Source organism: Onychostoma macrolepis, chromosome 01, assembly GCF_012432095.1.
Source record: "Onychostoma macrolepis isolate SWU-2019 chromosome 01, ASM1243209v1, whole genome shotgun sequence".
Lineage (NCBI taxonomy): Eukaryota > Metazoa > Chordata > Actinopteri > Cypriniformes > Cyprinidae > Onychostoma > Onychostoma macrolepis.
Genome location: NC_081155.1, coordinates 38266802 through 38289900, shown reverse-complemented (window position 1 = coordinate 38289900; position 23099 = coordinate 38266802). Strand labels below are relative to the sequence as shown.

The 23099-nt window shown below is 35.9% G+C and overlaps 2 protein-coding genes across 3 annotated transcripts; one reads left to right on the top strand and one right to left on the bottom strand.

The window, feature by feature from the left end:
* The first annotated feature begins 1546 nt into the window (after positions 1-1546).
* LOC131540964 (cyclic nucleotide-gated channel cone photoreceptor subunit alpha) lies at positions 1547-11011 on the top strand. Of its 2 annotated transcripts, XM_058776412.1 has the most exons (10): positions 1547-1716; positions 4053-4289; positions 6579-6740; positions 6840-6869; positions 6957-7115; positions 7772-7840; positions 7927-8118; positions 8218-8319; positions 8674-8780; positions 9123-11011. In XM_058776412.1, the coding sequence occupies exons 3-10, from the start codon at positions 6649-6651 to the stop codon at positions 10511-10513; spliced, it is 2142 nt and encodes a 713-aa protein (XP_058632395.1). In that variant the 5' UTR covers positions 1547-1716; positions 4053-4289; positions 6579-6648; the 3' UTR covers positions 10514-11011. The 2 variants fall into 2 exon arrangements, with proteins under 2 accessions (XP_058632395.1, XP_058632387.1); XM_058776404.1 differs by lacking the exon at positions 1547-1716 and having other exon boundaries at positions 3999-4289.
* A 1734-nt stretch (positions 11012-12745) lies between these two features.
* On the bottom strand, positions 12746-23064 carry cfap221 (cilia and flagella associated protein 221). Its single transcript, XM_058772052.1, is given in 25 exon segments — positions 12746-13164; positions 13376-13417; positions 13543-13653; positions 13749-13844; positions 13961-14061; positions 14503-14661; positions 15227-15397; positions 15507-15614; positions 16242-16322; positions 16524-16621; positions 17089-17179; positions 17364-17459; positions 17732-17815; positions 17900-17987; positions 18098-18200; positions 18952-19081; positions 20482-20602; positions 20795-20954; positions 21104-21207; positions 21793-21893; positions 21997-22092; positions 22321-22407; positions 22717-22817; positions 22936-23046; positions 23049-23064. Coding segments are annotated over 25 exon segments (2583 nt in total). The 3' UTR covers positions 12746-13037.
* Between the last annotated feature and the right edge of the window lie 35 nt (positions 23065-23099).

Sequence of the window (23099 nt, the reverse complement as noted above, 5' to 3'; positions counted from 1 at the left end):
GTATGAACTAGTCTGATTAGCTGAACAAAGTAGTTGGGATGGAATATACCTGACTGAAACATCAAAGTGATGCTTTGAACATCATTATAAGCTAATTATTTAAAAATGAAACTAAAACAATGAGCAGAGAATGGCAATCAACATTTAACTCAAATAAGAAAAATGTCTCTATAATTGTACAAATGTTGGACTAGTTCTCTTCTCATTTTGAATTCTCCAATGGAATTGCTTCATTATCATTTCAGAGTGATTAGAGACTAGCGTTTGCTCTGCCGCTCTTGTTTGAAGTCTGACATCAAAAGATTAAACATAATCTCATTGATGATGGTTTATCCTCTCTCAAAGACGGCTGTGCTGTCTGAGAATGACTGCTTGTAATCAGCAGCAAAAATCACACTGGGGGTCACAACAAATGAGACATTTTCATGAGCAAAGATCTGAAATATTGATATTCACGACATTCAACAAGACAGATAGTAGCTATAACAGATTTACTTGGAGGCATTAGCTGCAATAGACTGAAACATTGTTGATTAATTCAGTTTTTATGGGACAGTTCAATTCTGAGTGATAATGGGCATCACAAAACTGCATATAAAATTCAAATGAAACTAAAACTTGCATAATTTACAAAATTATCTGGTTGAGTTAATTAACAAATGAATAGCTTTGCAAAACAAACTGATAACCATAGTGCTGACTGTTTATTATATAGATTTATAATTTGACCGTAATGTGATTTGATATTTATGTTTTCACAGTAATATGATGAACAATTTATCACAGAGAAACATTTTCGTTCTCTGTCTATGCGTTTACTGTCTTTGTTGAAGGAAATGCGATGAGTTAGACAGAAAGATTTATAGACTGAAATACTGATAGATAGATACACCTGACAGATTCTTAAGACTCAGTCCAAGAAAGCGCATTAGTGGGTAAACCCAGATTACGACTTCTGTTCAAAAGGCTTCCTAAACCCAGCAGATTCAGAGGATTGGTCAGGACTTGATCTTTCTGTGGCAAAGCAGCAGTGTGCAAGGTTCCTAGAGGAATGCTTACAGGTGTATTGCACAAGCCATAAAGACTCAGTTTGAGGCTGGAGGACAGTGTAGAATGCGTTAACAAAGGTTAAAGGAGCACAAACTGTAGAGCATAAACTTGGTAGTAATATTAGTTGCCATAGTACGATGAAAAAAGATAACAGTTTATTAAATGCACAAACAGAAAATTTCATTTATTAAAGTGCCCCTATAATGGATTTTTGAAAATGACCTTTCATGCAGTGTGTAACACAGCTCTAAGTAAATGAAAACATCCTGCAAAGTTATAAATCTGAAAGTGCACCGTGTATAAAGTTATTGTCTCTCAAAAGAAAGAGTCGTGTCTGAATCATTGAAACGAGTCGTTTTTAAAACGAATCTCAAGCCGTTTCACGTTGACGTCGACATGAATCATTAGCATATTGCCCGCCCACTTGTTGGTCTTTTCGCATTGGTCTGAATGAAAATGCTAATTCATTCTTTGCCACTAGTGCCGCTTTTGGAGCGGTAAAATAGCGGTTTCCATGGTAACGCTGTAGGCAAAGCAGCATTGCACACAAACGCTGCTTTATCAGGCATTACAGGCATGTAATCACCTTCACCGCGTCACGCAAAGGAGGGGTTTGGAAAAAACGAATTGTTAAACGAATCATTTGGGAGTCGTTGAGCAAGTAAGGTAAAAAATAAATGCATATTATATGACAATGAAAGTGTTTTTTGACCTTGCATGCATGTCAACCTGTTGTTGGGGACTCCCAAAACCAAAATATGAACCTTTCATTATCCATAATACTTTAACTTAAATCATAAGTGAGACAACATGGAAAACTTGCTACAACTTCTATGAGAAATGAAGCCATACATTTTCATGGGCTGCTGACCCTACAGCACCAAATCCATTAACTGAAGCTGAGTTAGCATAATAAACTCTACTCAAACTATTTAACACATGCAACTAACTGGTTTACGTTTACTGGGCCCAACACAGGTTACCTAAGAAGACAAGTATGTAGATTCATAATGACTAGCATTAAGGCCAAGGATGATATAGACTACTATAATGAAAGATATAGTTTTAAAAATCGTTCTAAATGTAAAATGACACAGCGGAATTATATTGTTGGAATCACCTTTAGAATGATCCCCCAGCTAATGGAAGATAAAAACATTCACAGCCAATCAGAATCCATCCTGCTTCAACGCATTTAAGCGATAGATGTCACACAACAGAACGTTATCATCCGTTGGTGTGGACGCTATCGTTCATGGTGTGAACGGTAACCTGAGAAAAAAAAGAAAAAAAAAGTAGAATTGAAACAATTTAGATACATAGGCTACACATACAAATTTAGGAATTAATACACTTATATATATATATATATATATATATATATATATATATATATATATATATATATATATATATTAGTGGTGGGCATAGATTAATTTTTAATCTAGATTAATCTAGATTAATCTTGGAATTAATCTAGATTAATCTAGATTAAAATGGCTCATTTGAATTCTGCCAAGTAGATCAGAATAAGTTCACTACTAGTAGTAAACAACTAGCAGTCATCAAGAATTTAATATTGATAATAACATTGAAGACATTGTATGATTATTCCTTAAAGATAAGGTTATAATAGTTTTAATAGTAGTAGCCTATTATGTTCTGCCCAATGTCTTCAAGTGAAACCGAACTTTTTTTTCTGACGGGTTGCCGTGAATACCTTTACGTTTCTGTGTATATGATATGAGGATAGTTTTTCTCAAATGAAACGCTCGAGTGCTCGTGAAGTGACTCTCAGAGCAGTTCTGGAGATGTTGTTCATGTATTTATGTCCTCATTTTGTGAGACGGCAGACGTTAATATCACCGCAAGCCTCCCGCGCTTCTGTATGAGTGAACAAACCCGCGCGTCTTGCGCCATACATTAACACAGAGACACGCAGAAGTCATATTTAAATAGACGTTTTGCGGCTTAATATTTACAAATAGGAGTGGGAGTGTGCTTACTTGTGTGTGCGCTTACGTGTGTGTGTGTGTGTGTGCGAACCGGGGCGGAACTCCGCTGTGCGCGCGATACAGAGAGCGTGACCATGTAACGTAGAGACAGAAATGACTTGCCGATCTTCATTGGGAAGCTTCTTAAAAATACATTTTCCCTGAAGCAAACCCGGCTGCTTCATAGCTGCATCCATGTTAGCACGCATACACACAGGTTCGAAGACTCGTTCTCGCCCCTACAGTGCAATTCTGCTAGGTATACATCCGCGCTAAAATATCAGGTGAAAGTCATCATAGCTTGCGTAGTATAGACCCAGCTCCCAACCCAACTTTGAGAATAGATTAACGGCGATATTTTTTTTATCGCCCGATAAGAGTCTCGCGTTAACGCAGCACGTTAACGCCGATAACGGCCCACCACTAATATATATATATATTGATCGTGCATGGTATGTAAGAGTAGCTATATAACCTGAACTCATAAACTAACAGATCTAGGCTTAACTAGGCTAATAGCTTCATTATAGAAGTCAGAGTAATCATAATCATCTAGCAAAAAATCCTAAAAGATTCCTGTTGGAATTAACTGGAACAAATCCTAATTGATCCTGATGGGATTTTTCTTCTTATAGGATTTCAGCACTGCACAAAAACAAATGTAAATCTTTTAGAAGTTCCAAAACAGCATGGTTATATGGTCATAATAATAATAATAATAATAATAATAATGAATATGACTCTTAAGTATCAAAGAGTATTCAGTTTATCCAGTAGGATCTCATCTGACTCAGAGGGGATTCTATTATGATCACAGCATCCTGTAAACACAGCATTTTATTTATTTTATGTGCTGTGTTGTAAGACTCAAATGTTTCGGACTCTAAAGTCTTTTAAATTGAGCATACTCTCAGTGCCAGAGTGTTATTAGTGGACAGGTGGGGTGTGGGGAGGAGTAGCTGGATGTTCTCCGCCAGCGCAGCCTAACACTGTCACCTTTCTTGGCAGGTGCGCGTGGGGACAGGGAAAGAGACGTGCCATCAGCTACTCGACAACTACTAACACTTCGTTTGGGTTCCACAGCATACAGTTTTGTTTGTTTGTTTGTTTCTGCAACAATGCTCAAATCATGTGAATACTTCTGAACCTGAACAGTTTTGTGGAATATGATTTCTCTGATGTGAAGAACAAAGTCCTGTGGAATAATTTGCCGGAGTTTATGCAGATCCTCACTAAACGCTACAGGTAAATCAGCTCAGGCAAAGTGAGTGTGATCTATCAAAGTATTTTCTCATTTCTTTTTTGTGGCAGTTATTTAATTGTTTGTTGAATTCCCAGACATATTGTTTTAACTCTTATTTATTTGTTGTTTGTCTGTTGTAGTATTAGTTTTGGTCCTCAATTTTGATTTGGTCAAGCGGAGCTCCACGAGCCCAGATGTAATATAATAGTAGCCTGTAACAGGACGGTTCACTTTCTGAATCACTTCGCTTGTCTGTTTTCAGAGTAAAGCTAGATGGGGAGCAGAGTTTGTCGGGGGTAAAGAGCGGGTTTTATAAAAGTCAAAGTGTCAGTGTTTTCTCTCGCGGAGATGTCGGATTTTGCCTGCAGTTCGATGCCTTTTTGAAAATCTGAGCGTCGACGTTTTCTTTGGTGTTTAGCGGTAGGCTAGTATTAGTAGTAGTAGTGGTAGTAGTAGTAGTAGTAGTAGTAGTAGTAATAACTTTATTCATCCCCATGGGGAAATTTTGTTTCAGTGTCTTGTTTCCATATGCGGTTTCTCACAAAAGACAAATACAATATAAATTACACAGTAGGACAATACAAGTCCGCAACACTTTGTAAAAAAATAAAAATAAAATACCACCACTGAATGAGACCTGCTCGTTTAAAAAAGGGAAAAAAGGAAATAATTAAAAAAAAAAACAGTAGGCTACTGCTCAAGACGGGGTTTCTCTCTTTAATGCAAGTGCATAGGGGAAATGGAACAACCCGATCTCATGAAAGTGCGTATAAATAGTACGCCAAATAAAAATGAAAACTCGTGGTATTGATATGCAAAAATGGACTTGGCGTGTATATGCTACGCGATGGGTAGGATTAGGGTTGTGGGGTAAATGCATATCATATGTACGCAAAAACTGCGTATCATATGCACGCCAACAAATTTCGTATCATATGCACGCGAAAACTGCGTTTTATATGCAGGCCAAACACGTTCGTATCATATATACGCCAAAGTCCATTTTTGCGTATCAATACCACGAGTTTTCGTTTTTATTACTTTTTTTTCGTACTATTTATACGCATTTTCATGAGACCAGGCTCAATGGAAAATCCGGAGTGGAGCTACAGTTGATTGATCACAGAACGCTTTGAGCAGGGAAGGAAAATCTATGTCGCCCCGTTCCACAAATGTACTTTATCCCAAACCGGCGTTTAGTCTCTCAGACTTACGTAGCGACACAATTTTAACCTCTTTTGGAGCTATTTTCGTTGGCAGATGAGAAATATAGTCTACAAATTAGACAATTTTGGTAGATTCCCCAGTGTTAAATCAACACTGCTTGGTGTACAGATGGGAACCAGTTATATATATATATATATATATATATATATATATATATATACAGTTACATATATATATATATATATATATATATATATATATATATATATATATATATACACTTTCTTGAAAAGTTATGGCTATGGATCCGCACAGAATATAAACTCAAAGGTAAAGGTAAACTGGATTTAACAGTAAGTCTGTCCAGCTTTGATGTCTCAGGCAGATCTGTGATTAAGCTCAATAACCTTTTTCTGTCCAAAACTAAACTGTAGAATGTAAATTGTATTAGACATTATGTGAGATCTAAAGGAATTTTTAATTTTGTTGGTTTGTAAGTTTTCATCTCTAAAAGAGATCTCTCAGGCGGCCTTTTAGCAGGGCTTCAAATTAAGACATGCATGGGACTTTGAAAAAACAGCAACTGTTTGGTTAGAGGCATTGTCAGAATTGCTATATAGTGCGAACAAATATTCAGTGAGATTGAAGCTTTTTATGAGATGCTTCTCAAGTTCAAGCACTTGCAAGATTGCTTAGCATGTTTGGCTAAGGGAATCCCCAGTTATAGCATGCAGGAGGGAGAGAAGAACCATGTTAACCTCCCTGTCTCAATCAGAAATGTCCTGTGCAAAACCACAGGCTCTTTTTGTCTTAAAACAGCTCATCTTCCTGGAAGACACCACTGATTCCACGTGGAATTTAAGCTACAGTGGCTATTTATAGAGCAAACACTTGCATCTATTTGGCATGGGTCCATTATCCTTCTATCCTTTCTTAAAATAGAACAAGGATTTATTTTTAATCTTTGTGAGACAAAAACGGTCAAAGTGCAGCAGTGTGAAAATGCACCACTTTAATACTGTAATACTGTTTATTCACAGATTTGAACATTGTTTGTGTCAGAATGGATAATAACCACTTTGCAAGTGGAAGTACATTTGTCCACTAATGAAAATGCATTTCAGTTTACAGGAGTGATTACACAAAGGCTCCAGATGTGATCTAATTGCAGTGAATGGCCTAACAGGAAATACAATGGCTAAAATCTGCACAGAACAATCATACCCCTCACAAAGATCCGCCTTCACTCCTGAACCAGCTATTGAATGGATCGAGAGAGGGGAAAGGTCAGAGGAGATGCCACAAACATATGCCATCTAGTTTGAACAATTCTCACATTCAATGCATGTCAAATATTTTATTTGGTATATTTGTCTCATTTGCAGTGATCAGCCTCCCTGTGGACTAATGAGCAGGTGATTTGATCTTTTGCTTTTTTGGAAATTTGAGGATTGTTTATGAATTAAAGTGATTTTAATAAATTATTGTACCTTCACTTTCAGGATGTCCCATTTCATCCTGAGGTCTGGAGGAAGATCCACCAAATGTAAAGCTTCAGAATGCAGTGATTCAGTTATGATAACAGAGGAGTCTGAAGACATGGCAGAGCAAATGGATGCATCATGCGACGACACAGGACAGGACCAACTGCGCAAGAGGAAGTGAGTGAAAATGCAAGCATGTACACAGTAACCCCCCCCAAAAAAAACCCCACATGAATGCACAATTTCATTAAACTAAATGTGCAGCTAATTATCAGAAATACTTGGAGAGGAAACGTAATCAGCCCTAATGAAATGCCCCGTGATCTGTTGTGAGATTAAGTGTGTTTCTCAAGACAACAACAGAGGATGTGCTGACAGTGACCTTATAATCCCCAGCTGTCTGCCGCACACTCATTTCTTCGTCCTGTGACTTACCTGCTTGAATTTAACACACAGAAATGCATTATATAAAGTCCCACATTGTGCGGGCCCACAGAATAATAGCTCCACAGAATTTGAAAATACATAATTCACAAGTTCTTCCTTGTTCATTTATTAAAAATTTTGGTTAATTTGATAATGCTTTCAGCTACCAGTAAGAATGTAGTACTGTCAGCTCCATTTGACACTGTTTAACACATTTGAATCCATTTAGCAGATCCATTTAAATCCAATTGATAATCCAATATACATTTCCTCCTAAATTTAGAGCAGAAAATGTGGGGAAAAAATCCCATATTTCATCTGGGCCTGATATTAAACATTTATTTTAGTATTTCATATTTTAACTCTAATCAAATTACAGGAATAAAACAATATCATTGTCTTCACAGTTTCAACAACAATGCAAATCACTGGCCTCTTGCAACACTGAATATGAACAACTGCAACAATACAGATGAGTATGTGAAAAAGTTAAATATTATTACGTTATAAGTACATTCTGCTATTTGCTACCTCCTAAATAACAATTATCATTTTAATGCAGCAAAAAGGATGACAGGGAGATAAAGAAAGATGATAAGAAAGAAGAACCAAAAAAGGATGAGAAGAAAGATGAAAAGAAAGAGGAGAAAAAAGACGAGAAGAAAGACGAAAAAAAGGATGAGAAAAAAGATGAGAAAAAAGACGAGAAAAAGGATGAGAAAAAAGATGATAAAAAGAAGGAAGAGGAGAAACCGTGAGTATTTTTACTCAATTTAAATGCAATTAAATGTAGTTATGTGTTCAGTCCAGAACTTAGTAAATTTGTGTCCTTTTTTATTTTATTTTATTTTAGAAAACACGTTTGGATTATGGATCCAGCGACAGATATGTACTATCACTGGTTGACCATTGTAGCAATACCTGTCTTCTACAACCTAATGATGCTTGTTACCAGGTAAATTTATATATTATATTTTTTACATTTAAATTTAAAATAATATATTATTATATCCATTATATTATATGCATGCTAATTATTACATTATATTAATGCTTTGGAGATATTTTAATTTTAAAATATTAGTATTAAAACTATTATTAATTAATTAGCAATTATATTTAATTATTAATTCTAAATATTACTTACTATTTAAAATAATATGAATATTACAGCTAATTATCAAACAAACAAGAAAACTATATGTAGCAATATGTATCATCATATTTTGTACTTAAAATAAATGATCTGGTGTTATTTTTTGGTGACAGTGCTAATTTTTTTATTTTTAAACTTTTTTTAAAAAAACAGATCCTGTTTTAATGAACTGCAAGACGATTACACCATCTTATGGATAGTTTTGGACTATTCATCCGATGTCATCTACTATATTGACACATTTGTGAGATCAAGAACAGGTGAGATTATTATTAGTCACTGTTTGTGTTCACTTTAGTCATATTTAACTATAACAGTAAATGAACTACATTCCCTCTAAAGCAGAGGTTCTCAACTACGGGGCCTCAGCAAATTTCCATGGGGTGATTTAAAAGAATTTAAATGAATAAGTCATGAATATTATATTAAACAATTTCTAAATTAAACTGTTACAGTTAATGTATAAAATCAAAATGTAAATTATTTTATTCTTTTATTGAAGAACGTGCATTACTAGAACTACTTAACTTCTGAAATCACTGCTATACAGGGGGGAAAAAATGTTGTAAACACTGTACATGACAATGAAATTGTCTTGACAGGTTTCTTGGAGCAAGGCTTGCTAGTGAGAGAATCTAAGAAGCTGTGGGAACACTACAAAAAGTCACCGCAATTCAGATTTGATGTGGTCTCCATGATACCAACAGACATATTGATGCTGAAAGTGGGTTACAACAATCCCGAACTGAGATTCAACCGGCTTTTCAAAATGGCTCGTCTTTTTGAGTTCTTTGACCGCACTGAAACCAGAACCAACTTCCCCAACATCTTCCGAATCAGCAATCTCGTCCTGTACATCCTTATCATCATCCACTGGAATGGCTGCATCTTTTTCGCCATCTCAAAAACAATCGGCTTTGGGACGGACACTTGGGTTTACCCCAACATCAGCGACCCTGAGTTTGGCCGCCTTGCCAGGAAGTACATCTACTGCTTGTACTGGTCCACTCTCACACTCACCACCATCGGAGAAACGCCACCGCCTGTCCGAGACATTGAGTATTTATTTGTCGTTTCTGATTTTCTCATCGGCGTGCTCATTTTTGCCACCATTGTTGGTAACGTCGGTGCCATGATTTCCAACATGAATGCATCCCGCGCAGAGTTCCAGGCCAAGATTGACTCTATCAAGCAGTACATGCAGTTCCGAAAGGTCACCAAAGATCTGGAGGCCCGTGTCGTGAAGTGGTTCGACTACCTTTGGACTGAACAGAAGACCTGCGATGAAAAGGAAGTGCTCAAGAACCTCCCAGACAAGCTCAAGGCGGAGATCGCCATCAACGTGCATCTGGAAACCCTTCGGAAGGTGCGTATCTTCCAGGACTGCGAAGCGGGTCTTCTTGTTGAGCTGGTGCTTAAACTTCAACCACAGGTTTTCAGTCCAGGTGACTACATTTGCAAGAAGGGAGACATTGGGCGGGAAATGTACATTATCAAAGAAGGCAAACTAGCTGTGGTGGCGGATGATGGTGTCACGCAGTTTGTGGTGCTCAGCGATGGTGCTTACTTTGGTGAGATCAGCATCCTTGGCATCAAAGGAAGTAAAGCCGGTAACCGCAGGACTGCTAACATACGTAGCGTGGGATACTCTGATCTGTTTGCGCTCTCGAAAGATGACTTAATGGAGGCGTTAACTGAGTACCCAGAAGCCAAAAAGGCGTTAGAGGAGAAAGGTAGGGCTATTCTGATGAAAGACAATCTCATTGACGAGGCTGCGGCTAATGCTGGTGCAGACCCGAAGGATCTGGAGGAAAAGGTCACTGTCCTGGAGACCAATCTAGATGTGATGCAAACCAAATTCGCTCGTCTTTTGGCAGATTGGACATCCAGCCAGAACAAGATCAAACAGAGGATCACCAACATGGAGGCCAGAGTGAAGACTCTTAGGGAGGAGGATTTGTCCGAGGTCGTGGAGGATAAGAAGGACAAATAGTTCTACGCCAAAATAGACTGACTTTACACTATGTCTCAGGATTACTGATACACATTTACCCATATAGAGGAATCTGGCATCATTTGAGAGGAATTGCTTGATCTCAAAGTAGTACAGCAGCAACGTGTACTATTTATAGATGATTCAGTCAGAGACTTGGCATTTCACAAGACCTAATCTAATTTGTGAAGGCATGTAAACAATGACAGATCAGACAGTTTCAGCCTCACTAATGCAGGGTCGTCTTCAAGTAATTTCGGACAACAATGCGCCAAGAACATGCTTATGTTTTTGGGCATTTTGGGTCCTGATGCTGTTGCTATTAAGTATTGCAGTGTCTGAATTTCAGGTAGTGTGATTCCTAAACTTAATTTTAGGAGGGTTATTGTGCAGCTATACTCTCTGTGAGATGTCATGCTGCAAGTGATTTTGAACCAGCTTTGGTAAATACACACAATATCCTTCAGTTTTGTTGCAATTTTCGAAGAAGTTCTCAGCAATTGCTCTTAAGCTTTGTCTGTAATATCAAAAGTCAATATTATCTGCGATATCAAATCTTTGCTTTCATTGAGCGAGCATGAATACCAAAGCAGAACATCTTGTAAGTTTATTTTTAACTTGAGAATAAAATGGAGGCCCCCATTTTAGTCCATCATGTTCGGTTCTTGTATGTATATTTTATTTTCATTCAGCTAATGAAAAATTGTATATGTGCTGGATTAAATAAAAAAATATTTTAGAAATTTTCCTAACATCGTGTCCACTGTGGACTGATTTGTGGGTAAAAAGATCTACAAATCATCCATACTGTACAGTCGTTGTGGGCAAGATCCTGTTCAGACTTGCCCCTAATGTGACTCTATGACTTCAGTGTGGGTTCTCCACGGGGGCCGGTAGCCCAACAATTAGACCTACCAAGCATTAAATGCTAGTTAAGGAGCTGTGTTGGAAATGCAAACGTTGCAGGGTTGACTCCTGAGAGGAACACAGAGAGACTGACACGTAACAAGAAATTAGATATCAGCATCTAAGTATAGTTTCACATCTATAAGCATTTTTACTTTTATTAAGTTATATTCAGTTTAGTTTTGAACTACTCACTGATTAAGAAAATACTGGTCACATATTGAGTCATTCAATCAGGCTTATTTAAAATATTTTCATGGATTTAATTATAGATTTGTAATGTAATATAATCTAGATGTTTGTTTTTCCAGGTCCAGAGATTTGAGTGTCGATTATGGAAAGCAGCTGAGAATTATCACCGTTATTATTACAAAAACAGCTTGTAATGCAAACGGCATGACAGCTGTCAGGTGTCAACCTACCATGAACTTTGTGCAACACAGGGTGCTAATTGGGCTGCCTTTTCTCCCTCTTTCCCCAGGGACAGGATTCAAGCAGCGGTTTGCTATTGTGAGGTAAATGTGGAGGTGAGAGCAGTGCATCAAAACTGTTGTGGATGAGAAACTGTCAGAAAGAATAGACTTGGGCTGGCATTTGCTTGAGTGCACAGCAGACTGTGTAAAATGAAAGCTTGTATGCTTCCTTTGCCTCTGTTTTTGAAGCCACATCACTGTCTTCCTTATAATCAGCCTCTCACTGAATCTAATGACACAAGGAAATGCTGGATTATGTTGTCATGTTGGTGAAAATATCTGCAAGAAACATACAGTGAGGTCTGTAAGTAAAAGTTTTTTTTTTTTTTTTTTTAGGAGCATAAAATGTATTACAATATACATATATATATATATATATATATATATATATTGAACAAACTTGGAATTCATGCCCAATTGAGGACTGCTGTTATTAAAGCAAAAGTATAATTTTTCCAAATTAATGTTTCACTTGGTATTGTGCTCGTCTAATTTGTAATGAATATATATTGAATTTATATATTGAATGAATTTAAATATATATATAAATTAAATAAACAATATTTTAGGATTTAAAAATAACATTTTGATGTAAATTTGATTAAAAATATTTGCACAAACTTGGAATATAATTGGATTATTATATTACTATTATTAAAGTAAAAAAAAAAAAAAAAAAAATTTCCAAAATGAATGTTTTATCCCCATTAGTATCAAATAATTTGTAATGTATATTTATATATCTATACATTGCATTTTTTAAAAGGGCTGTGTATTAAACCAAGGCAGGTGATTTGACAAAAATATAAATTATATGTTAATTATACACATATAAAAATAATAATAAGGGAAATGTGTTTAGAAACAAAATATTTAATAGAACTCATGAAAAAAAGGAAGATCCCATATAAATATTGACCAGAAGGTACAGTTGCTGAGTTTCATGTGTCAGACATTTAATGCCATCTGGTGGCTTGTCACTGTATTTTGCTAAAGTCTGCAGGTTTACCTGAGCTGGCACTGCATTTCACTGTCCATTGCATTGTTCTAGTTGTGCTTATTAACAGAATATGAATATACAACACTTAGTTATGAAAGAATTACTAAAGCATAAAGGCACACATAAACCTAGCAGATTAAAAGTGCTATTTACTGTCACATGATGAAGCACAGCTGACTCTGCCTGTGGATTTCAATTCTTTTAATCTACCCAGCACTTTTGGTCCCAGTCTGTTGCTCTGTGTTGATGCCAACGGCTGCTCACGTGTGTCTCTGAGATCAAAAGAGAGGAAGAAACTTTATCTCACCTCACAACCTGAACAACAAGGCAAATAATGTGCTGGAGTCAACTTCCCCTACATGCCAAAACTGCAGAACAGACATAAAACTGCCCATTTGCTTTATAGCTTACACTTCAGCAATCGCCTTATCTATATGAGGATTATGTGCTACAACATGTAAAATTCGAAGTGATGGTTCTCACCTCATGGCTGTTTCTGCAGGGGCGACTGTTGCTACTGGAGTTCTGAGGTTTGCAGACAAAAAGATTAAGTTTATGTTTCTATTCATTCATACATGAACCTCAACATGACCATGATAAACGCAAGTCAATTAGCAAGTCTCAATGATTTGATAACCCATTGTACCGACCCGTTGTCTTCATCTCCATCCTCTTTTATAGATGTAGCTGAAGATCTCTCAGACAGGCCGAACTCTGCCTCAACCATCTCAGGAGTGAGACGAAGATCTGAGCTCTCGGACCTGCCAGAGAGATCAAACCATCATGAATCTGTAAATGCTGTGACAAACAATCAAAGGCAAGGGGTTATTGAAGCTGGTGGCTAATCTGTATTTACACTCCAGCTTGAATCTCGTCTCTGATGCTGTCGGGCAGATCCCGAAGAGCTGGAGGAGCCTCCAAAGGCAGCAGGACGATCCCGAAGGGGTCAGACCTAGATAGAAAAGAGTTTTGCAAGACTTGGACTTGTTTGATTGCATGTGTAAATAAACCCTAGTGTGTAATTGAGAGGTAAATGAGAGAGTGTGTGTGTGTGTGTGCAGTACTTACACATGTGGGGCGCAGTCGCTTCTTATAGTCAAGATATTGGATAAAGTGCTCAAGGCCACAGAGGGAAACTTCTTCCATGTCATAATCCCTTTTATTATATCCTGCAATTGATATTTTTAAGTAAATGCGTACAGGGTTTACAAATAATTTTTTCATTATGGAATATTCGGTAACACTTTATTTTAAGGTGTCCTTGTCACATGTACTTACTATTATAATAACAATAAATTATGCATAATTACATGAGAGTAACCCTAAGCCAAACCTTAATCCTAACTCTAACCATATAGTAAGTACATGTAGTTAATAAATATTACTCAGAACTTAAAAATATAATTACACTGTAACAAGGACACCGAATAGTGTAACCGAATATTATAAAACAAATAATTTCAGGCCTGGATGTTAATGGTTTCAGATGGTAATAGTGCCAGCTATAAAACTTCATTTTAAAGACACACTTATAGACACTTTGTTTTTGTGAAAGTGTTTCAAATTGCGATGTGCAAAAATGTCTCTTTCTATAAAAATTCTCAACAAACCTTTCTATCTAGCAATTTCTTCTGTGTTGGAGGGAGATGCACACCCACGGCATCGCCTTTAGGGATGGTGTATCGTGGCAGTGGACACAAATGAAAGTCGAGGTCACACTCCAGGTAAAGCGGAGCTGCTTTGAAGGCATAAACATGTGGTGCAGGATTCTAAATTAAAATAAAAAGATAACATTAATTCATTAAGACTGGGCAATTTTCAAACATGTCTTGAATTAAATAATAATTCAACACTTTTAACATGAAGAAAAAAAATACTACAGAACTGACAGGCTATATATACCTATATATGTTATTTTAGGATCATTAACACATTATTATCATTTTTTATTAAAATTTTTAATAATTTTGTATCTTTCTATTTTTATTTTAACTTTAAAGTTTTAGAAATTTTGTTGTGTTTTTGTTATTTTATTAAGTTTTTTTATTTTTATTTTTATTTAATTTTTTAGTTTTAGTTTAGTTTTAGGTAGTTTAGTTTAGTTATTTTAGTACTTCAAGGTAAACTAAATGAGGATTGAGAAAATGAGAACATTGAGAAATGTTGATATATATATATATATATATATATATAATATAATTTCCATTAATGTTTATTTATTTCAAGTAACATGTTTTTTTTATTGTTTTTTTATATTTAATTTTATTTAACAACAATAACCCTGTTTTATTCATAGTATGGGCACGATCATGATAAGTGACTCAAAAAACATACAAAGATCCGGAGAGGGTGGGCGTTGGGTGGTCTGAGGAGTGCTTCAGGTGCACTGAAACTAAGTGTGGGACCTAAATCTTGATCTGATCCATCATCTTCCTCTTGTTTCTTATCTTCCTCATCTTCACTGAGATCTACAGCTGTACATGTCACCACAGGCAACAACTCATCCTATAAAAATACAATAATTAGATTTGCTCTCAGACTTATTTTTGATACAGACTTTGAATTCCAAAAAAAAAAACTTTAATGGCTGAAAGTAACACATATGCATGTTTACCTGTGCGCCGGTGCGTAATGTCCTACTCGGGTCGGGAGGAATGAATGTTGCTGCTGCATCATATACAGATAATGGCTGATAACCCATCAGTTTGTAACGCTGGGGGACCTTCAGAAAAGATGTGCAATTCTCATTCCAATTAATATTTGTTTCTGTTAAAGGGGCAATTTCATGTTTTTGAATGGATCTCAAAAAAATTTATGAAATGTAGAATTAAAAGTGATAGTTCACCTAAAAAGTAAAAAAATATATATTTTTAAGATTTTTTAAAGATATTAGTTTGTTTGTTTTGCCCATACAATGGAAGTCAATGGCAACCAAAACTGTTTGGTTACCAGCATTCTTCAAAATATCTTCTTTTGTGTTCCACAGAAAAAATAAAGTCACTCACATGAGTGAGTATGTGACAGAATTGTAATTTTTGAGTGAACTATGCTTTTAAATATTATTTAAACAATACTATTATACTATACTCAGCACCATTTTGGATAAATAACTGGATTTCATGTGGCACTTCCTGTTTTTTCTTTGTGGCTTGCCACTCAACCTTACACACACGTAAGAACATCTCTTACGTATATTCCGCAAATTAAGACATTTTACAATACCACATTTGACATTTCAAGCCAAAGGCTGCCTCTTACAGTAATTCAGGAATTTTTGGAAATAAATTATAAGACAAAAAATTCCCTATCAGAAGGTGAAGGAGTGGGAAAAAGCATTTTCTTCCCGTACCTTTAGACTGAATAATGGAATTGTGAGTTTCATATCCGCTTCAGGCATTCTGACAGGAACATGCCCCAATACATTCACAGCCTGAAAACCACAACACAACTTCATCCTCAACGCCACGAAATATGCCGACATTACCCTTCTCAAACGTTGAACTGAAACTTTTTGGCAATGTTTAAACAAAATTAACCTCTTTAAGAGACTTAGATTTTGTTGTAAAACCACAATTATAAAGTGTATCAGAGTTACAGTATACATAAGCAATAACCATAAGCAGTCTCTCACAAGTTCATCGGGTTGGTCATCAGGTGTAAATGTATTGAAGGTGAAGGGCAAAAGTTTTTCTGGTGTCAGCGTAAAAACACATGGCTTCTCATCCCCATCTACAACAAAACAACAGAAGAATATCAATATATATATATATATATATATATATATATTTAGATGATATGGCTAGTTCGACAATGTAATAACAATATAAACTACTTCTGAAAAGTCTGGGGTAAGGCTTTCTATTTTAATATATTTTAAAACGTAATTTATTCCTGTGATGGCAAAGCTAAATTTCATCAGTCGTTACTCCCGTCTTCAGAAATATTTCTAAGGTGCTGATTTGGTGCTAAAGAAAAATTTAATATATTATCAATGTTGAAAATATTTTTTGTGGAAGCCATGATTTTTCAAGACATTTTGTAAGGATTGTTTGATGAATAGAAACTTCAAAAGAACAGCATTTATTTGAAATGGATTGTTTTTGTAAACATGTAAAAGTCAATACTCTCACTTTTGAATCTAATGAGTCCTTACTGAATACAAGTATTAGTTTCTTAAAAGAAAAATCCTGACTCGCCTGATTCTTTGTCTCCCTGCAAACTCCTGGTTTTGCGAACAAGCTCTCTTAGTGACACCAGTCTCTTGTTCATACGACATTGAAGAACAACCTCAATTAAACAAAACACAGTGTAACATTATTATACTTATTAGTACAGTCAAGCATTTTATTTACAAGCGCTGATAATCAGCACAGTGAGTGGTAAACAAGCATCATAGTAATGTGTTAAATAATAGTTTAATGACATTCAAATTAAATTAACAAGGCAAAGGCAGAGGTATGAGTTATGCTACCTTTCGAGCAGCCTGCTGGAAGACTCTGAGCGCTCTCTGTCTGACCTCCAGTCGGCCAGTGCCATAGCTGCTGAAAACAGCAGTGCATTCTGGGAGCTATAACATAGAGCTGTTAAATACGTCTAAAAGATATGAATTTTAAAGATAACGACTGGAGCTAGATGATAATGCTTACATGCAAACAGTACTGTAGTATCAAGTTGCAATTTCATGATATAAGCTTATCATACTTTCTTGCCATCAGTACATACTTGCAATAAGTATGCAAACTGGGACACAAACTACGTCAAAGTTACAGGCTAGAAACATGACTTCAATAAGAAAAATGCTAATTTATTCAAATATTTCAATGTCACACTTTCATGTACCTGTCCAACATGTCGCAAAACTCGCCGTGAGGAAAGTTTAGTTGAAGATCTCGAAAAGGCCACCGACTCACCACAGTATTTTAGCTGAAATTCACGTAAAAAGCATGAGCATTCAGTGGAAAGTGGCACAGAATATTCAATATGAATTAAACCAATACATTGGCTTACTTTGTATGCAGCAAGAGCCTCATCTTGCTCCTTCAAAATTGTAAGTTTCTGGTCTGTTGAACATGGGTCATCACCCAGATCAACTTGCCTAAGGATAAAACACACTAGTCTTAAGGGTTTCTAGTTTACCATATAATATTGTTTGTAAACTCAGAATATCTATGTCATATGTTATATAAATCACATGGAGCAACACACCAGCAGATATGTTTGGCTTTCTGTTCTTTTTGTTGGACCTTCTTTAAAAATGTGGCTTCTTTCATCTCTCTTGTCTGGTCTGCAACCTTGGTATAAGACATGGCTTCAACAAATAAAACACACAGGTATCTTGCATTAAATAACTCTGATTTGTGGTCAAATCGATTTATATTTGAGTACAAATCCAATCCAAATGTGTTCATGTATGGTTTAAAATCTGATTCAATTGTTAAAATTGGATTTCTGTGTTTTTGTTATTCAGGATATATAACATATTTGACATCATACACACCACATTGGGTACGAAATGTTGCTGAGAGTTGGGTAAAAAGGTTATTTTAACTCCACTGCTGTCACTGCTGGTTTTACTAGAATTACATACAGTGTGATGACTCTGGTGAGGGCAGCACAAAATAAAGTGGTACATGTGAGCTAAAGAATGGCCTCGGAAGTCAAGAAAAGCACGACTGCAAAAGGCCATTTTCAGGTTGGGTAACTTGCAAAAGGGGCATGTAATTGGGAGACTATAAAATGGAGCACTATTTATTATTATCTAAGCTCCAATCTTCTGAAAGGACCAGATTAGATAAGCATCAATTTCCATGCTGGTCCGAGCAAGTTTTTGCTTTTAGGTGCAGGTTTGATGCTGGTGGACCACCATAACTCTTTGTCTTTTGTAGGAGCAAAAACATTGTTCGTTGAAGCTGGCTGTCCAATGCCAGTTTAAAAAAACCTGGAGAAGATATCAGCATTCCAACACGCAGACACCGAGCCTTTGCCAAACTTTAATTTCCTGGGTTTTAGCTCTTAACTTGCACCTCAGAGGCCCACTGAATGAGAAATGGTGTTCTTACCCTCCCGGAGGTCCTTGTATCTCATTTTGTCTTGTGGCTGGAGAAGCATTTTAACCAGTCCTGCACGAGTGGTGATATCTGTGATGGAAACCTGCAGCTGAGGATCAGGTTTGGTCTTCTTCTTGCTGCCCTGTAAGAGTAAAAACAGAAAAATGTGACTGTATGCATGATGAATTGCTGCATGATAGTTCAACCAGAACAAATGCTTGAATTTTTCTATGTACAAACATTATTATTATTATTATTGTTATTATTACCAACACTCATCATTTCATTATATATTTTTGGTAACGCTTTATTTTAAGGTGTCAATAATACAGTGTAATTACCTAATTAAGTACTTAGTAGTAGCCGTTGTACTTACATGAAACAAAATGTACTTACCATGTAACTAAGTTATGGAACAGCCTGTACTTACAGTTTGTAATTATGTAGATGTAATAGGCAGCTACTGTTACGCATATGTAACAGACCGAGTCTGTTACACAGCTACTTATGTAACCAAAAGATTGTTACATATGTGTTCTGTTGCAGACTTTATACAATGTAATTATAAATGTAAGTACACATACATTTATAATTACATTGTATAAATTATAAATGTAAGTACACATACATAAGCTACTTAAAATAAAGTGTATCAAGATTGTACTTAAGTGTACTTCATATCCAGCTGCACCTTAGTTTGATTTAACCCACCACTGCACAGCTTAAATACATGTAACACCTTTCTAATTACATTATATTTACAGAATATTACACAGGCATAAGCTACTTAAAATAAAGTGTATCAAGATTGTACTTAAGTGTACAAGTAGCTGTGTAACAGACTCGGTCTGTTACATATGTGTAACAGTAGCTGCCTATTACATCTACATAATTACAAACTGTAAGTACAGGCTGTTCCATAACTTAGTTACATGGTAAGTTCATTTTATTTCATATAAGTACAATGAATACTACTAAGTACTTAATCAGGTAATTACTCTGTATTATGAAACCTTAAAATAAAGTGTTACCATATATTTTAATATGATATATTATAACTGTATTATAGAAATTATAATATAGAAATTACTTTTAAACAATACCACAGCTAAAAGCTTTGCTGGTTTATAAGTGTAATTCTGTGTATGTGTTTTCCACATTTGATGGATGGCAGGGTATCAATTCAAATTCAATTCAGGAAGCTCAGTGTGCAAACAATAAAATTTAATTTGTAATTCAGTCTCACATAAACCTCTCAGCTACTGCTTTTTAACGGGCAAAAATGAAATTGACCTCAGCTAATTCAAATTCCTGTATCTGTACAGCTTAAAACTTTTCAGACCCTGTTGAAAAAAAACAGCACGACTGTGTTTTCTGTTCTGGGTGCAGGTTGTCTTGCTCAGCTAGAAAGACCAATATTTTTGATGGTAAACAGTATGGCTTGGCTTGTCCTCCAGCTAGAGCAGCACCAACCCATCACAAAAATATACTGTGATTGAACCTGATCTTTTCAAAATTGAAGTAATAGAAGCTTCAGATTACCTTCTGCAAGGAGGGAGCCATTTTAAGCTTATGATGGGATGTAACAGCTGGAGATTTTCCATCAGAAGTCTTCCACTCTTCACCAAAATTATCATCATCCTCGACATTTCCATCAGGTTTACTGAGGCACAGAGAGAGCAAATGTCATTATTGTTTGTGCAATAGCATCTAAACTCAGATATTTACATTACATTTTACATTAAGGATGATGCTATGTGGTTGTTAAAGTGCTATGAGTATTTTAGCATATTGTTTTTAGTATATTACATTGCTATTGCACTACAAACTTTGACTTTTTTTTTCTGTGTATTACCTGAGCAGCAGGTATGGAGATGAGGAACCCGTCACTGTGAAGATGACAGGTTTAGAGTTGAACTGAGAGATGACCAGCTGCAGTGTGATATCAGCCGTACCGTATCGCAGAGGTGTAAATGTCACTTTTAACGCAGTCTTTCCATTTGCTGGAATAATACCTGTTTAGCATATGGATAACAGTATGTAAAATCTACTGTTCTAGTATATATTTGCTCACCAACTAGAGTTATATCAATATTTATGCCTTTATACTGGTTCACATTGCTTTCTGACAGCAGATATGTCAAATGTGAAAGAATCTAGTTACCTGACAGTGGTTTTACAGTGAAGGCCTTATGGGGCTGAAGGCAGTGCACTTGGAACTCGAAGTCTATTGGACAACTGCAGCTAAGTGGAATCACATGACTGGCACTATAAAAGCAAAAGAAAATCATATATTTTCACAATTTCATTTACATATCAACAGAGGGAAAAATAACTAAACATGTCTTTCTTTATCATATCATTGCCATCTTATTTATTATATTTACTGCCATTTAAAAATTGAGGTGAGTGATTTTTTGAATGTCCCTTAAGCTCACCAAGGCTGCATTTATTGGATCAAAATACAGTAAAAACAGAAATATAGTGAAATAATATTAGAAATATAAAAATACCTGTTTTCTGTTTTCATATATTTTAAAACATAATTTATTCATGTGATGGCAAAGCTGAATTTTCTGCAGCCATTACCGCAGCCTTAAGTTCAAAAGAAAATCATTGATTTTAAAAATATTTTTTTGTAACATTGTAAGTTTTATTGGTCACTTTTGATCAATGTAAGGCATCCTTGCAAACTAAAAGTATTAATTTCTTTAAAAAACTAATTACTGACCCCAAACTCATGAACAGTAGTGTGTATATACACTCATATATCATAGATAGTTTTATAACAAAAATGTTAACATACAGTTATTTTACACATGTTATTTGTGTAATATGTTAATCATTGCATACCTCTGCCCAAGTGGCACTGGGGGAAGGCTAATGTGAGATGGGATGTGAAGATCATTGATAACAGGATATGCATGAACAGGAACCAGTAAGTTCTCCTCACCCTGAAAACAACACAAACGCACACACACACACACACGTTACAGCTGTTCTAAGTCCTGTCAGAATTTGCATGTGCAAACATCAGACGAAAACATGTTTCTGTACCTTGCAGTGAATCCTGATGTTATCAGAAAAGTAACGCCACTCATCTGGCTGGAAGTACACTGTAACAGTGTAAGCCAGACCCGGAACCAGACGGCACTGCATTTAAAACAAGACTACCATCTTAATAGTCCTAAAATTAGCTTTATTTTCTTTATGATAAATATAATGAATTTATTAAAAAAATAAATAAATAAAATACATTGCCCAAACATTTTTGACAGGTTTTATTCAATTCACCTTTGCTGTTTGAGTTCCGAAACTAAACTAATCAGGAATATTATAAACAATTTTTAAAGCCCATCTGTAAAAGTAATATTTGGTTACCTTTTTGGTGTAATTAATTTGGAAATGCTTTGTCAAAGGGGGTAAAATGTGGACACTGAGCACCTCCGAGGAGACATTGACAAGTTTCTTGGGAAAAAAAAACAAACAACAACAGCTTTTGTCATTACATCATACTTCCTCCCATTTTCTTCCCCTTCTGTAATCTTTCTGTCAGTTACAACCCATGAGATGTTTCCCTCCGACCGCAGAGTACTATCAGCGGAAATTTGGCCAAGTGTTTCAGAAAATGGAGTCTCCAGTGAAATCTTTAGCAATAAAAATGATTTTTTTGTTTTGGGTCACATTGACCGTGACATGAGCCCTGTAAACATTCCACAAAACTTTTCACACCAAATATGAATTCTATTTCTTTTTAGCAAGAAGTGAAAAACCAACCAGATTCTTCCTGTAATCCTTTCCTACTTCAAAACCACTGAAATGCAGTTCCAATGGTTCGGCCTGAACTACACCATTACTCCTCAGTTTGGCAAACACCCCTAAAAGATAAACATGCAAAGACAGTGTGAAATAACAAAAGTCTATCAGTTTCATAAGCCTGATAGAAAGCTACAGGTCTAATGTTTAAGAAACAAACATTAGAAAAAGTGGTCTCACTAGTTTCCAGAAGGTGATGGGGGACATTTCCACTCTCTCTGGTGTCCTCCAGCAGCTGGCTGAGAGGAAGCAGGTTTTTCTTCTTTACGCTCCTGGAGAAGGTCTCGGGGCAGAATGAACCACCTCCATGCCAGCTGGACTTCACAGAGATTCTTGATCATAAC

Coding starts and splice junctions, on each gene's coding strand:
- LOC131540964 (XM_058776412.1), top strand. CDS start 6,649: ATGGCTAAAATCTGCACAGAACAATCATACCCCTCACAAAGATCCGCC. Junction 6,741..6,839: donor TGGATCGAGAGAGGGGAAAG/GTCAGAGGAGAT, acceptor TCTCATTTGCAG/TGATCAGCCTCCCTGTGGAC. Junction 8,119..8,217: donor AAGAAGGAAGAGGAGAAACC/GTGAGTATTTTT, acceptor ATTTTATTTTAG/AAAACACGTTTGGATTATGG.